Source organism: Ranitomeya imitator, chromosome 2 (assembly GCF_032444005.1).
Source record: "Ranitomeya imitator isolate aRanImi1 chromosome 2, aRanImi1.pri, whole genome shotgun sequence".
NCBI lineage: Eukaryota > Metazoa > Chordata > Amphibia > Anura > Dendrobatidae > Ranitomeya > Ranitomeya imitator.
Genome location: NC_091283.1, coordinates 446,603,540 through 446,617,966, shown reverse-complemented (window position 1 = coordinate 446,617,966; position 14,427 = coordinate 446,603,540). Strand labels below are relative to the sequence as shown.

Sequence of the window (14,427 nt, the reverse complement as noted above, 5' to 3'; positions counted from 1 at the left end):
TGGCAGCTGAAGACTACTGACCACTACGTCTGCTAGGATCCTGCTGGGGCAAGGTTTGGAATGGAAGGTGAATGGCTCTTCTTCCTCGCCATTTTTCTTCTCCCGCTGCTGAAGTCGCTTTTCAATTTCTAGATTGAAGCCTACGGGTTTGGTGGGTTCTTTGACAGGGGGCTTCTTTGGAAGAAGAGGGCCACCTTCCAAGATCTTTGTATTGAGCTCTTGGGCTTTAAATTTATATCTTCACAAGAAAAATATATTAATATATATTAATATTTGATGGCATCCTACAAACCAATACTACGGATTTCGAATAACGACCGCTTTCTAGGACAAGCCATCAATATTAGACTGGGAGATACAGGGAGCCTAGAGTCTTGTCACATTTTCCAAACAGCTATTTGAAGGTGCAATGTTATTGTTGTGCCGTCTACTTAGTTGGAGCAGTGCAGAATATTGCAGCATTATTATATTGAAGTGAATAGGACAATGTTGCAATATCTCATTTCCTGGAGTTCAGGTGGATCCCAAATATTTTATTTTTGCGTCTCCGTCACCATCCCTTTAGCGAACCATTAACATTAAAACGCTTTATGACATACCGTATATACTCGAGTATAAGCCGAGATTTTCAGCCCATTTGTTTGGGCTGAAAGTCCCCCTCTCGGCTTATACTCGAGTCATACCCAGGGGTTGGCAGGGGAAGGGGGGCTGTCTAATTATACTCACCTACTCCTGGAGCAGTCCCTGCAGTTCCCTGGCTCCCGGCCCCCAGCTTCTTCCTGTACTGAGCGGTCACATGGTACCGCTCATTACAGTAATGAATATGCGGCTCCAACTCCCATAGGGGTGGAGCCGCATATTCATTACTGTAATAAGCGGTAACATGTGACCACTCAGTACAGGAAGAAGCAGCAGCGCCGGGGAAGCAGGGAATGCACAGCGCCAGGAGCAGGTGAGTATAACGGGGAGGGGAGCGCAGCGCTGCGCAATATTCACCTGCTCCTTGTTCCGGCGCCACTCAGTCTTCAACATCTCCTGGTGACGTGGTTAGTGCGCGCCCTCTGCCTGAACATCAGTGCAGAAGACGCTGAAGATCGATCTGCACCGGAACGAAGTCAGGTCAATATTGAAAGTGCCGGGAGCCTGAGCGACGGAGAGGTGAGTATGTGATTTTTTTTTTTTTCTTTTTTTTAATATCGCAGCAACAGCAAATGGAGCAAGTGTCTGTATGAAGCATCTTATGGGGCAATAACGTTTGTGCAGCACTATATGGGGCAAGTGTCTGTCTGGGGCCATAATTAACGTTTGTGGAGAATTACGGTATATGGGGCAAGTGTCTGTATGGAGTATCTTATAGGGCCATAATCAAGGTTTGTGCAGCACTATATGGGGCAAATATCTTTATGGAGCATCTTATGGAGCCATAATCAACATTTGTGCAGCATTATATTGGGCAAATGTGTCTATGGAGCATCTTATGGGGCCATTATTAACCTTTATGCAGGATTATATGCGGCATATTTTAATATGGAGCATCTTATGGGGCCATCATAAACTTTATGGAGCATTATATGGGGCTCCTGATTCAATATGGATATTCAAAAACACAACCTACTGATGTCTCAATTTTACTTTTATTGGTATACTTTTGACATTTACAGGTAGCTACTGCATTTCCCACCCTAGGCTTATACTCGAGTCATTAAGTTTTCCCAGTTTTTGTGGCAAAATTAGGGGGGGGGGGGGGGGGGGATCGGCTTATACTTGAGTATATAGGGTAAATGCAAGTTTTGACGTATCTTCAAGATGGGTGGTAATTAGAACCTTCTGATCGTGGGGGATCTGGATTGCCCCATTTCAATGGAGCGATTGCGTACATTTGGGACAATTATTGTATTCAAACATGGCATTGCAGAGGCTCATTCCTGGAATTGCTGGTGGTCCTGGGGAGAAGTAATATGCTACATTTGTGGACCAATTCTCTTCTTAAAGAGTTTGCGTTTAGTTTGTAAGTTATGCAAAGATAAGGATAAGAAATAAATTCCAAAATCGTGGTGTGTCCGAAGCTCAGTGAATGCTTGACTGCCAATTGAGTCAGACTCGTTCTTGGGATTGCTAGGGGTCCCAGCAAATCGATCCACAACTATTGGGAAGTTATCCCATATACATAGCATTGGGAGCAACTTCCAAATATAGCACAAAACCTTTCACCATCACCCCAACTTCTTTCAATTAACCACTTAACCTCCAGAGATTTTTTCGATTTTGCGTTTTTCGCTCCCCTCCTTCCCAGAGCCATGACTTTATTTTTGGCCATATGAGGGCTTATTTTTTTTGATGGACGAGTTGTACTTTTCAATGACACCATTGGTTTTACCATGCCGTGTACTAGAAAACGGGAAAAAAAACAAGTTTGGTGAAATTGCAAAAAAGTGCAATCCCACACTTGTTTTTTGCTAGGTTCACTAAATGCTAAAACTGACCTGCCATTATGATTCTCCAGGTCATTACAAGTTCATAGACAACAAACATGTCTAGGTTCATTTATATCTAAGTGGTAAAAAAATAAATAAATTTACACAATTTTCCGCTACCTGTACAGTCTCCATTTTTTGTAATCTAGGGTTGGGTAAGGGCTTATTTTTTTTGCGTGCCGAGCTGACGTTTTTAATGATACCATTTCGGTGCAGATACGTTCTTTTGATCGCCCAGTATTGCATTTTAATGCAATGTTGCGGCGACCAAAGAAACACAATTCTGGCATTTCGATTTTTTTTCCTCACTACGCCGTTTAGCAATCAGGACAATTCTTTGTTTTATTGATAGTGCGATTTTTTGTGTTTTATTTTTAAAGGGGGGGGGTGTAATTTGAACTTTTTTTTAATATATATTTTTAAAACTTTCTTCTTTTGCCATGCTTCAATAGACTCCATGGGAGGATAGAAGCTGGCATAGCTTGATCGGCTCTGCTACATAGAGGCAATGCTCAGATCGCTCCTATGTAGCTGAATTACAGCATTGCTATGAGTGCCAACCACAGGGTAGCGCTCACAGCAATCTGGCATCAACCACCATAGAGGTCTCCAGGAGACTCTGGTTCTCATGCAGATGCACCGCTGACCCCCGATCACGTGACGGGGGTCAGCGGTGCACAGCACGCATTTCTGGCCGGAGGCGCTTGTTAAAAGTCGCTGTAAAGAGTTTGACAGCGGCATTTAACTAGTTAATAGGCACGGGCAGATTGCGCCTATTGCGGGCACATGTCAGCTGTTCAAAACAGCTGACATGTCCTGGCTTTGATGCCGGCTCACCGCCAGAGCCCACATCAAAGCGGGGGTTCTGCCATCGGACGTACTATTCCATCCAATGGCAGAAAGTGGTTAATTTATACAGATATTGGAGACGGCAGGATAAGTTTTACGTCATATTTGAAGTGGGCAGAACATCCTCCAGATTACTCACTGCTGCAGTTTTGCCAACTCCTCTGCTTCCACTTCTGCAGAACTCTTGCAGGTGACTGGTCTATGCCGCTGCCTGGTCGTTAATATAGGGGTCATCGGGTTTGTAATCTTTAATTTCACATTTTTAATAGGTGACGGACCTGAAACAACATTCTCATGAAAGAAGCCACAAAAGACAGTAAAAGGTTATTCAAACCAACTTGATCGTTTGATAGTCTACCAACCTTCCATCTCCTTCTGCCGGCTGCGCAGGTGGAAGCGTTGCGGTGTCTTTCTGCAGAAAGCCAGGACTTGCTCAGCTGTAGAAACATACTCCCCGGTGGTCTCCTCATGCTTCCTTTTGTTACTTTGAGACAGGTTGAAAGGTTTGGGAATGGTGCGACCGCCTTTTGGTATATGGGCCTAAAACAACAGATATTGTTCCAGTTATCTAAGCCATAGTGAATATCGGGAGTTTTTGTTCATGAGTGGTTTATTTTGTCGGATGATATTAGTGATGGGAGTCTGTGGATAGGGACATTCAAAGGAAGGCAATTATAGAAGAACCAATTTACTAATGATCAAATTGTCTAACCTGAGCAATCATCTCACAGAAAATTCCCTGAAAAGGAAATTTTCCTTTCCCAACACTGGTAATAGCAGCAGGCAGCCGCTGTTTCCCCATAAAACGGCCACTATATGAGCAATATATAGCACGTAGGGCAAGTGGGGAATAATTCTTCAGACGAGTCATTTCATTTAATGTGAAACCTCTGATTAAGCCGGTTTGCTTTTACTGACCTTATATGCATGCCAAGTCCAATGCCATGGACAAAATAAATGCGTTTGTAAAGATTGGCTTGTACCCATATTTCCTGTGAATACTTACTGGAGAAGGAGGGTGCTTGCGGAGCTCAGAGGTAAAGTCCACTTGTTTGTACTGCTCCCCACTTGACTCCTCTTGATGTCGTTTCATACGGTCATCAGTGTGAAAGTGAATGTCTACAGGCTTGGTGGACTGAACAGGAATCTTCTTCAAGGGCTGACCTATAAAGGAGTAAGTGAAGAACTTTAATACAACAATTATTTCGTGCTCTTAGATTTTGTGATGTGGATAACAGTAGGCCCATCTTAGAGCTACTACAAGTTCATTCCTGTACCTGCTCCAGCCAAGGCTGCCTTCAGAGACTCCTCATTCTTCTTAAGTTTCTGTGCAAGCTCCTGTTGAAGCTGCTGCATCTTCTCCAGTTCTTGTTCCTCTGAGTTCTTTACTCTTAAGGGCATATTTCTCCTCCTACAAGGATGAGATGAGATCCAAAGTTAGAAAGCAGAGCTTCTTAAGAATACTACAATGTCCTGATCCAGACTGAACAGATTGCCCAAATTTAAAAGGTCAGGGCTTCAGTAGCTCAATATTTACCTTGAAGATCTGGACAGGTCTCCTCACCCTGATACTACACATTACCACACAATATGAGACAGCTGACCTATCTATACCCATCAATCAAGAGATTGTTCTGACATACTTGAGAACTGTGGGGGTTAATGGCAATTTCCGCTTGGACGATGTGTCAGACACGCTGCTGGACAGTCCTTTGTTGATGGTGGAGTCTGCAGATTTGCATTTCACAGCATTCCTGGAAGAAAGATCACACGTTATAGGCCCGGGGAGAATATTCTTACTTGGTCCCAGGTTTCTGATGGTGGCTAGACACTTACAACCTCTGTCGTTTATTGGGCGGGTGCTCCTCCTGTTTAGGAGTGACCTTCTTCCTTTCGGCTCTGATCTTTGCCATTTGCTTATTCCTCTGTTGTGCAGATAGGCGTTTCGATGACCTTCTGAAAAACATAAAATATATATTGAGACCGTTAAAGTGATGAAAGCACTGGCACATAAGCACCACGTGGCTGCCCCCCCTCCCCCCCGCTCGATATCACCGCTGTCTGCATACTCAGAAAGCAAATAGCAGGGAATATAATGGAGGATGGAGCCACCAGCTGCTCCTTCCACCACTCAGTGTTCGACTGAGACAGCAGACTTCAGTGTATTACATCTGCTGTGCGGAGAGTCAGTGTGCACAGCAAAGTCCGGAGCGCTGGTGGAATGGGAGCAAGGTATGCATTTTTATTTAATGTGTTACTGGACATGGAGGTCAACATAGCAGATTTACTAGACCCCAACTGAATTTCCTGCTGAATATTTAGGAAAACTACAGCAATTAGCCCAGCAAGTGATACCACTGGAATCCAGGTCTCTGCCTCCATAATGCCATTTTCAAGTTAGGTGACAAATCTGATGACAGATTCAGGCTATATTCACACTTTGTGGATTTTGCTGCGGATCCGCAGCGGATTTGACCGCTGCGGATCCGAAGCAGTTTCCCATGAGTTTACAGTACAATGTCGGAACCTGAAAACTCATCTCTTCAGGAAAGCCTACAGCCTGCACTGACACCGCTGCCGCCTCATCACTATCGAAGCTACCGCCTCACCAACACCAGAGCTCCTGCAACCCTCAGCCCGCAAGGGCAGGGTCCTCGCCCCTCTGTATCAGTCCGTCATTGTTAGTTTGTTTACTGTATGTGATATCTGTAACTTGTATGTAACCCCTTCTCATGTACAGCACCATGGAATCAATGGTGCTATATAAATAAATAATAATAATAATAATAATAATAATCTAAACCTATGGGAAACAAACGCTGTGCACATGCTGCGGAAAAAAACTCGCGGAAACGCAGCGGATTAAATCCCATAGCATGTCACTTCTTTACTGCGGATTTTCACCTGCTCCAATAGGAAAAATGCAGATGCAAATCCGCATAAGAAACCGTAGTAAAAACCGCGATAAATCCGCAGTAAAAACCGCGACGGGTTTTCACTGCAGATTTTGGAATTCCGCTGCGGAAAATTCCGCAGTGGAATCCGCAAAGTGTGCACATAGCCTAACAATATTGACGAGAGCCCACTTAGGCCATGTTCACACTTTGCGGTTTTTACCGTGGAACCGCGGCGATTTTGCTGCTGCGGGTCTGCTGCAGTTTCCATTGTGTTTACAATAACATGTAAACCCTATGGAAACCGCAAACCGCTGTGCACATGCTGCGGGAAAAAAACGCGCGGGAACGCAGCGGTTTACAACCCGCAGCATGTCACTTCTTTGTGCAGAATCGCAGCGGTTCTGCACCCATAGAAATGCATTGATCCGCTTACTTCCCGCATGGGGCTGTGCCCTCCATGCGGGAAGTAAGCGGATAATGTGCGGTTGCTACCCGTGGTGGAGGAGAGGAGACTCTCCTCCAGGCCCCGGGAACCGTATTTGTGTAAAAAAAAAATCAAAAAAAAAAAAATCATGATATACTCACCTCTCAGCGCTGCATGCGGCCGTCCGGTCTCAGGTTTGCTATGCGACCAGGACCTGCGGTGACGTCGCGGTCACATGACCGTGACGTCACGAAGGTCCTTCTCGCACAGCATCTTTGGAACCGGACCGCCGCCTGCAGCACCGAGGAGATCGGGACGTCAGAGGGTGAGTATATCATTTTTAACATCACTTTGATGCTGCATATTGCTGCATATGCAGCATCAATAGTAGGAGTAAATCCCGCAACACAAACCGCGATAAATCTGCAGGGATAACCGCAGCGGGTTTGCCCTGCAGATTTATCAAATCCACTGCGGGAAAACCCGCAGCCCCCTTCCTAGGTGTGAACATACCCTTAGGCTATGTGCACACGATGCAGATTTAGTGCAGAATTGGTGCAGAACTGCAGCAGATTTTTCTCCTGCAGAAACGCTGCAGAACTGCACTGTGATTTACAGTACAATGTAAATCAATGTGAAAAAAAAAAAAAGCTGTGCACATGGTGCAGAAAAATCTGCGCAGAAACGCTGCAGATTTCAAAGTGCACGTCGCTTCTTTTGTGCAGTTCTGCAGCGTTTCTGTGCAGATTTTTCTGCACCATGTGCACAGCTTTTTTTTTTTTACATTGATTTACCAGAGACTGCACAGAGACTGCACAGAGACTGCACAGAGACTGCACAGAGACTGCACAGAGACTGCACAGAGACTGCACAGAGACTGCACAGAGACTGCACAGAGACTGCACAGAGACTGCACAGAAACTGCACATGCAGCAGTTTCCCATGAGTTTACAGTACAATGTAAACCTATGGGAAACAAAAAACGCTGTGCACATGCTGCGGAAAAAAACGCGCAGAAACGCAGCGGATTACATTCCGCAGCATGTCACTTCTTTTCTGCGGATTTTCACCTGCTCCAAAAGGAAACTGCAGATGAAAATCCACAGAAGAAACCGCAGTAAAAACCGCAACGGGTTTTCACTGCGGATTTTGGAATTCTGCTGCGGAAAAATCCGCAAAGTGTGAACTTAGCCTTACAGTGGAATTCATACATGACATGGCATTGTGCAGTCCTTGCAAATACACAGCGATGCGTTCACGCACAACCACAGGGCGTAATAAAAGACTATGGAGTGCACCACACAATAGAATAGAAAGGGATACACCTGTAGTCCACATTAACACATGACGAATCTGGACAAAAGAACTATGACTTTATGCAGTGGTCATGTCATATTGCAGTAAAGTGATATCCTTTTAGTATCATTGAAGCTCCTAGCATGTGTTTAGGCCAGTGTTTTCGGCATTTAATATAATTTCTTTGGGCTTATTATCTTTCTCTAATTATTTTGCATGCATTTGTGTCTGTGTCACTTCTTGTGTATACTGCTTATTTGTGCAATATCTTGAAGACCTCAGCATCTTATTCATGTGACACTGTTTAGCCAATTGTGTTTACATGTATGCATTTTTATTTGCTATTTCTTAGCCTTGTATGTACCTTCATATTTGGGCATATGGGAGAGGGGCCTTTTGGCTTTATTAAAAGCCACTTGAGTTGTTGTTATGTCATGTCAGTGACGTTTTTAATGTTTTTATGGTGTTGGTTTGTTCTGTATTTTGCTAAATAAAATTTCTATATATTAGGCTACTTTCACACTAGCGTTAACTGCAATCCGTCACAATGCGTCGTTTTGCAGAAAAAACGCATCCTGCAAAAGTGCAAAAGTGCTTGCAGGATGCGTTTTTTCCCCATAGACATGTATTGACGACGCATTGCCACACGTCGCATCCGTCGTGCGACGGATGCGTCGTGCTTTGGCGGACCGTCGGGAGCAAAAAACGCTACATGTAACGTTTTTTGCCCCTGACGGACCGCTTTTTCCGACCGCGCATGCGCGGCCGGAACTCCGCCCCCACCTCCCCGCACCTCACAATGGGGCAGCGGATGCGCCGGAGAAATGAATCCGCTGCCTCAGTTGTGCAGTGTGTTAAACGCTAGCGTCGGAATCTCTGCCCGACGCATTGCGACGGGGAGATTCCGACGCTAGTGTGAAAGAAGCCTAAGTGGTGATCCCTGGTATTGGTCCGCAGCTTTTTCTTTTGTCTAGACACGCACAACGACAGCACACACTGAACGCATTTTTCCAGTCATTACCTTCTGGTCTGTGGAGTCTTCTGCTGTTTCTTAGCGTCTCTTGGGTAACTGCTGCTGTCAGAACTCTGCTCTAAGAAAGAAAAAAGAAAAAATGATTATGATACAAGAAGTACAAATTGATTATGACTGGCTAGCAACCTCTTTTATCATATACTTTTAGGGCAATCTCAGTAGGGCACAATCTAGCTGCACTTGTGATCTGAAAGGTCATCTACAGTACCCAAAATTCCAAATCAACCTCTCATATAGGGTACCTCAACCACATGGTATCTATTGAAGTGTGCGCCAATTAGGTATATATTATTAGAACATTAAACTACAACGAGCAGGTCCTGTACTGGCCGACTACATTCATATGGACACTAACTACAACTGGAGGTGCTGTCACTATGCAGGCTCTGTACTCATCCAACATAGGGAAAACTAGTTGTCCCCTGTATTACAGCAGTTAGGCCGGGCTACTAGGCAGTCTGGCAACAAGCTTGCTAACAGTTTTGATTAAAAGCAGTTGAATTGTGGCTGCAGTTTTGGCAAGTAGTAAATGTAGTCAGCAAGACCTTCAGCAGAATAGTGAGTACAGCTCTGGGGTATAATACAGGATATAACTCAGGATCAGTACAGGATAAATCAAAATAGCTAGGGAGGATATCCCACTGTTCAAAACATAACCTTTAATGTAATAAAGTTAAAATATCTTGGATCCCAACAAAACACAAACATAGAACAAAAAGAAAATGTGCTCAGGTGAACCAGTGCTCAAGAATAAAAATTGGAAGTTCGAACTCTGCTTCAGGAAAATGGCCGCCGCGATGTCCATCTGCGCACGCGCGGCATCCCGCGGCCATTTTCCTGAAGCCCCGGGAAGCAGGAGACTCCATCTGCGCACGTGCGGCCTCAGGAAGATGGCCGCGCCCACCGAGAAACCGCTGAATAGCGGCGAGTGCGCTCTTTTTCTACAACTGCGCAGTGCATTTGGCACTTGCGCATGCGAGAAGCACTACGCCACCAACGGGAACATAAGCAAGATGTGGGGGAGAAACAGCGCTGTGACCACGCCCATCTGACCAGACCAGCCTGATTGACAGGCGAAAAAGGCCACTTTTGTAAGGTATTTCGGCAGCATAGGTAGGGAATCAGGGGACAAAAAATACCCTATTGTAAAGCACAGCTCAGGCCCTATTTAACAGTATTTTTATCTCCTACTGGAAAAACGGGGTGACAGGTTCCCTTTAACCCCTTCATGACCCAGCCTATATTGACCTTAAAGACCTTGCCGTTTTTTGCAATTCTGACCAGTGTCCCTTTATGAGGTAATAACTCAGGAACGCTTCAATGGATCCTAGCGGTTCGGAGATTGTTTTTTCGTGACATATTGGGCTTCATGTTAGTGGTAAATTTAGGTCAATAAATTCTGTGTTTATTTGTGATAAAAACGGAAATTTGGCGAAAATTTCGCAATTTTCACATTTTGAATTTTTATTCTGTTAAACCAGAGAGTTATGTGACACAAAATAGTTAATAAATAACATTTCCCACACGTCTACTTTACATCAGCACAATTTTGGAAACAAAATTTTTTTTTGCTAGGAAGTTATAAGGGTTAAAATTTGACCAGCGATTTCTCATTTTTACAACGAAATTTACAAAACCATTTTTTTTTAGGGACCACCTCACATTTGAAGTCAGTTTGAGGGGTCTATATGGCTGAAAATACCCAAAAGTGACACCATTCTAAAAACTGCACCCCTCAAGGTGCACAAAACCACATTCAAGAAGTTTATTAACCCTTCAGGTGCTTCACAGCAGCAGAAGCAACATGGAAGGAAAAAATGAACATTTAACTTTTTAGTCACAAAAATGATTTTTCAGCAACAATTTTTTTATTTTCCCAATGGTAAAAGGAGAAACTGAACCAGGAAAGTTGTTGTCCAATTTGTCCTGAGTACGCTGATACCTCATATGTGGGGGTAAACCACTGTTTGGGCGCACGGCAGGGCTTGGAAGGGAAGGAGCGCCATTTGACTTTTTGAATGAAAAATTATCTCCATCGTTAGCGGACACCATGTCGCGTTTGGAGAGACCCTGTGTGCTTAAACATTGGAGCTCCCCCACAAGTGACCCCATTTTGGAAACTGGACCCCCCAAGGAACTTATCTAGATGCCTAGTGAGCACTTTAAACCCTCAGGTGCTTCACAAATTGATCCGTAAAAATGAAAAAGTACTTTTTTTTCACAAAAAATTTATTTTCGCCTTAATTTTTTCATTTTCACATGGGCAATAGGATAAAATGGATCCTAAAATTTGTTGAGCAATTTCTCCCGAGTACGCCGATACCTCATATGTGGGGGTAAACCACTGTTTGGGCACACGGCAGGGCTCGGAAGGGAAGGCGCGCCTTTTAACTTTTTGAATGGAAAATTAGCTCCAATTGTTAGCGGACACCATGTCGCATTTGGAGAGCCCGTGTGCCTATGCAATGGAGCTCCCCCACAAGTGACCCCATTTTGGAAACTAGACCCCCCAAGGAACTTATCTAGATGCATACTGAGCACTTTAAACCCCCAGGTGCTTCACAGAAGTTTATAATGCAGAGCCATGAAAATAAAAAATAGTTTTTCTTTTCTCAAAAATGATTTTTTAGCCTGGAATTTCCTATTTTGCCAATGGTAATAGGAGAAATTGGACCACAAATGTTGTTGTCCAGTTTGTCCTGAGTATGCAGATACCCCATATGTGGGGGTAAACCACTGTTTGGGCGCACGGCAGGGCTCAGAAGGGAAGGCACGCCATTTGGCTTTTTAAATGGAAAATTATCTCCAATCATTAGCGGACACCATGTCGCGTTTGGAGAGCCCCTGTGTGCCTAAACATTGGAGATCCCCCACAAATTACCCCATTTTGGAAACTAGACCCCCAAAGGAACTAATCTAGATGTGTAGTGAGCACTTTGAACCCTCAAGTGCTTCACAGAAGTTTATAACGCAGAGCCATGAAAATAAAAAAAATAAATTATTTTCTCAAAAATGAATTTTAGCCCGCAATTTTTTATTTTCCCAAGGGTAACAGGAGAAATTTGACCCCAAAAGTTGTTGTCCAGTTTCTCCTGAGTACGCTGATACCCCATATGTGGGGGTAAACCACTGTTTAGGCACATGCTGGGGCTCGGAAGTGAAGTAGTGACGTTTTGAAATGCAGACTTTGATGGAATGCTCTGTGGGCGTCACGTTGCGTTTGCAGAGCCCCTGATGTGGCTAAACAGTAGAAAAACCCCACAAGTGACCCCATTTTGGAAACTAGACCCCGAAAGGAACTTATCTAGATGTGAGGTGAGCACTTTGAACCCCCAAGTGCTTCACAGAAGTTCATAACACAGAGCAGTGAAAATAATAAATACGTTTTCTTTCCTCAAAAATAATTTTTTAGCCCAGAATTTTTTATTTTCCCAAGGGTTACAGGAGAAATTGGACCACAAAAGTTGTTGTCCAGTTTCTCCTGAGTACGCTGATACCCCATGTGTGGGGGTAAACCACTGTTTGGGCACACGTGGGGGCTCAGAAGGGAAGTAGTGACTTTTGAAATGCAGACTTTGATGGAATGGTCTGCGGGCGTCACATTGCGTTTGCAGAGCCCCTGGTGTGCCTAAACAGTAGAAACCCCCCACAAGTGACCCCAGAGCCGTGAAAATAAAAAATCATTTTTCTTTCCTCAAAAATGATGTTTTAGCAAGCAATTTTTTATTTTCTCAAGGGTAACAGGAGAAATTGGACCCCAGTAATTGTTGCGCAGTTTGTCCCGAGTATGCTGGTACCCCATATGTCGGGGTAAACCACTGTTTGGGCACACGTCGGGGTTCGGAAGTGAGGGAGCACCATTTGAATTTTTGAATACAAGATTGGCTGGAATCAATGGTGGCGCCATGTTGCGTTTGGAGACCCCCTGAAGTGCCTAAACAGTGGAAACCCCTCAATTCTACCTCCAACACACCCCTAACCCTTATCCCAACTGTAGCCGTAACCCTAATCACAACCCTAACCCCAACACACCCCTAACCACAACCCTAACCCCAACACACCCGTAACCCTAACCACAACCCTAATTCCAACCCAACCCTAAGGCTATGTGCCAACGTTGCGGATTCGTATGAGATTTTTCAGCATCATTTTTGAAAAATCCGCGGGTAAAAGGCACTGCGTTTTACCTGTGGATTTACCGTGGATTTCCAGTGTTTTTTGTGCGGATTTCACCTGTGGATTCCTATTGAGGAACAGGTGTAAAACGCTGCGGAATCCGCACAAAGAATTGGCATGCTGCGGAAAATACAACGCAGCGTTCCCGCGCGGTATTTTCTGCACCATGGGCACAGCGGATTTGGTTTTCCATATGTTTACATGGTACTGTAAACCTGATGGAACACTGCTGCGGATCCTCAGCCAAATCCGCACCGTGTGCACATAGCCTAATTCTAAAGGTATGTGCACACGCTGCAGAAAATGCTGCGGATCCGCAGCAGTTTCCCATGAGTTTACAGTTCAATGTGAACCTATGGGAACCAAAAATCGCTGTACACATGCTGCGGAAAAACTGCACGGAAACGCAGCGGTTTACATTCCGCAGCATGTCACTTCTTTCTGCGGATTCCGCAGCGGTTTTACAACTGCTCCAATAGAAAATCGCAGTTGTAAAACCGCAGTGAAATGCGCAGAAAAACCGCGGTAAATCCACGATAAATCGGCAGCGGTTTAGCACTGTGGATTTTTCAAATCCGCTGCGGAAAAATCCGCATAGGACCAGAATACGTGTGCACATACCGAAACCCTAACCCTACCCCTACCCCTAGTTCTTACCCCAACCTTAGTGGGAAAAAAAAAAATTCTTTTTTTTTTTTTTATTGTCCCTATCTATGGGGGTGACAAAGGGGGGGGGTCATTTACTATTTTTTTTATTTTGATCACTGAGATATAACCTATCTCAGTGATCAAAATTCACTCTGGAACGAATCTGCACTGCACATGCGCCCGCCATTTTGGAAGATGGCAGCGCCCAGGAAAGAAGACGGACGGACCTCGGGCGGCTAGGTAAGTATAAGGGGGGGGGAGATCAGGGCACGGGGGGGGGGCGTCGGAGCACGGGGGGGGGGGTGGATCGGAGCATGGGGGGGGTGGATCGGAACACGGGAGGGAGGATTGGAGCACGGGGGAGGATTGGAGCACGGGGTGAGGGATCGCTGTGCGGGGGGGTGGATCGGAGCACGGGGGGGGTCGCTGTGTGCGGGGGGGGATCGGAGTGCCGGGGGGTTTGATTGGAGCGCGGGGGGGGTTTGATTGGAGCGCGGGGGGTGTGATTGGTGCACGGGGGAAGCGGACAGGAGGACGGGGGAGCGGAGCACAGGACGGAGGAAAGCGGACCACAGATCGGGGGGCTGGGGGGGGCGATCGGAGGGGTGGGGTGGGTGCACATAAGTGTTT

The 14,427-nt window shown here is 45.2% G+C and overlaps 1 protein-coding gene across 3 annotated transcripts in view; it reads right to left on the bottom strand.

The window, feature by feature from the left end:
- TPX2 (TPX2 microtubule nucleation factor) overlaps nucleotides 1–14,427 on the bottom strand; it is a 31,304-nt gene that overhangs the window by 5,044 nt on the left and 11,833 nt on the right. For all 3 annotated transcript variants that reach the window (XM_069751008.1, XM_069751010.1, XM_069751009.1), the window contains exons 4-11: nucleotides 8,962–9,031; nucleotides 5,160–5,279; nucleotides 4,967–5,077; nucleotides 4,601–4,734; nucleotides 4,330–4,487; nucleotides 3,686–3,863; nucleotides 3,463–3,601; nucleotides 22–238 (exon numbers count right to left, since the gene is read on the bottom strand). In XM_069751008.1, coding sequence (XP_069607109.1) covers nucleotides 22–238; nucleotides 3,463–3,601; nucleotides 3,686–3,863; nucleotides 4,330–4,487; nucleotides 4,601–4,734; nucleotides 4,967–5,077; nucleotides 5,160–5,279; nucleotides 8,962–9,031 — 1,127 coding nt within the window. The remainder of the gene's footprint in view (nucleotides 1–21; nucleotides 239–3,462; nucleotides 3,602–3,685; nucleotides 3,864–4,329; nucleotides 4,488–4,600; nucleotides 4,735–4,966; nucleotides 5,078–5,159; nucleotides 5,280–8,961; nucleotides 9,032–14,427) is intronic.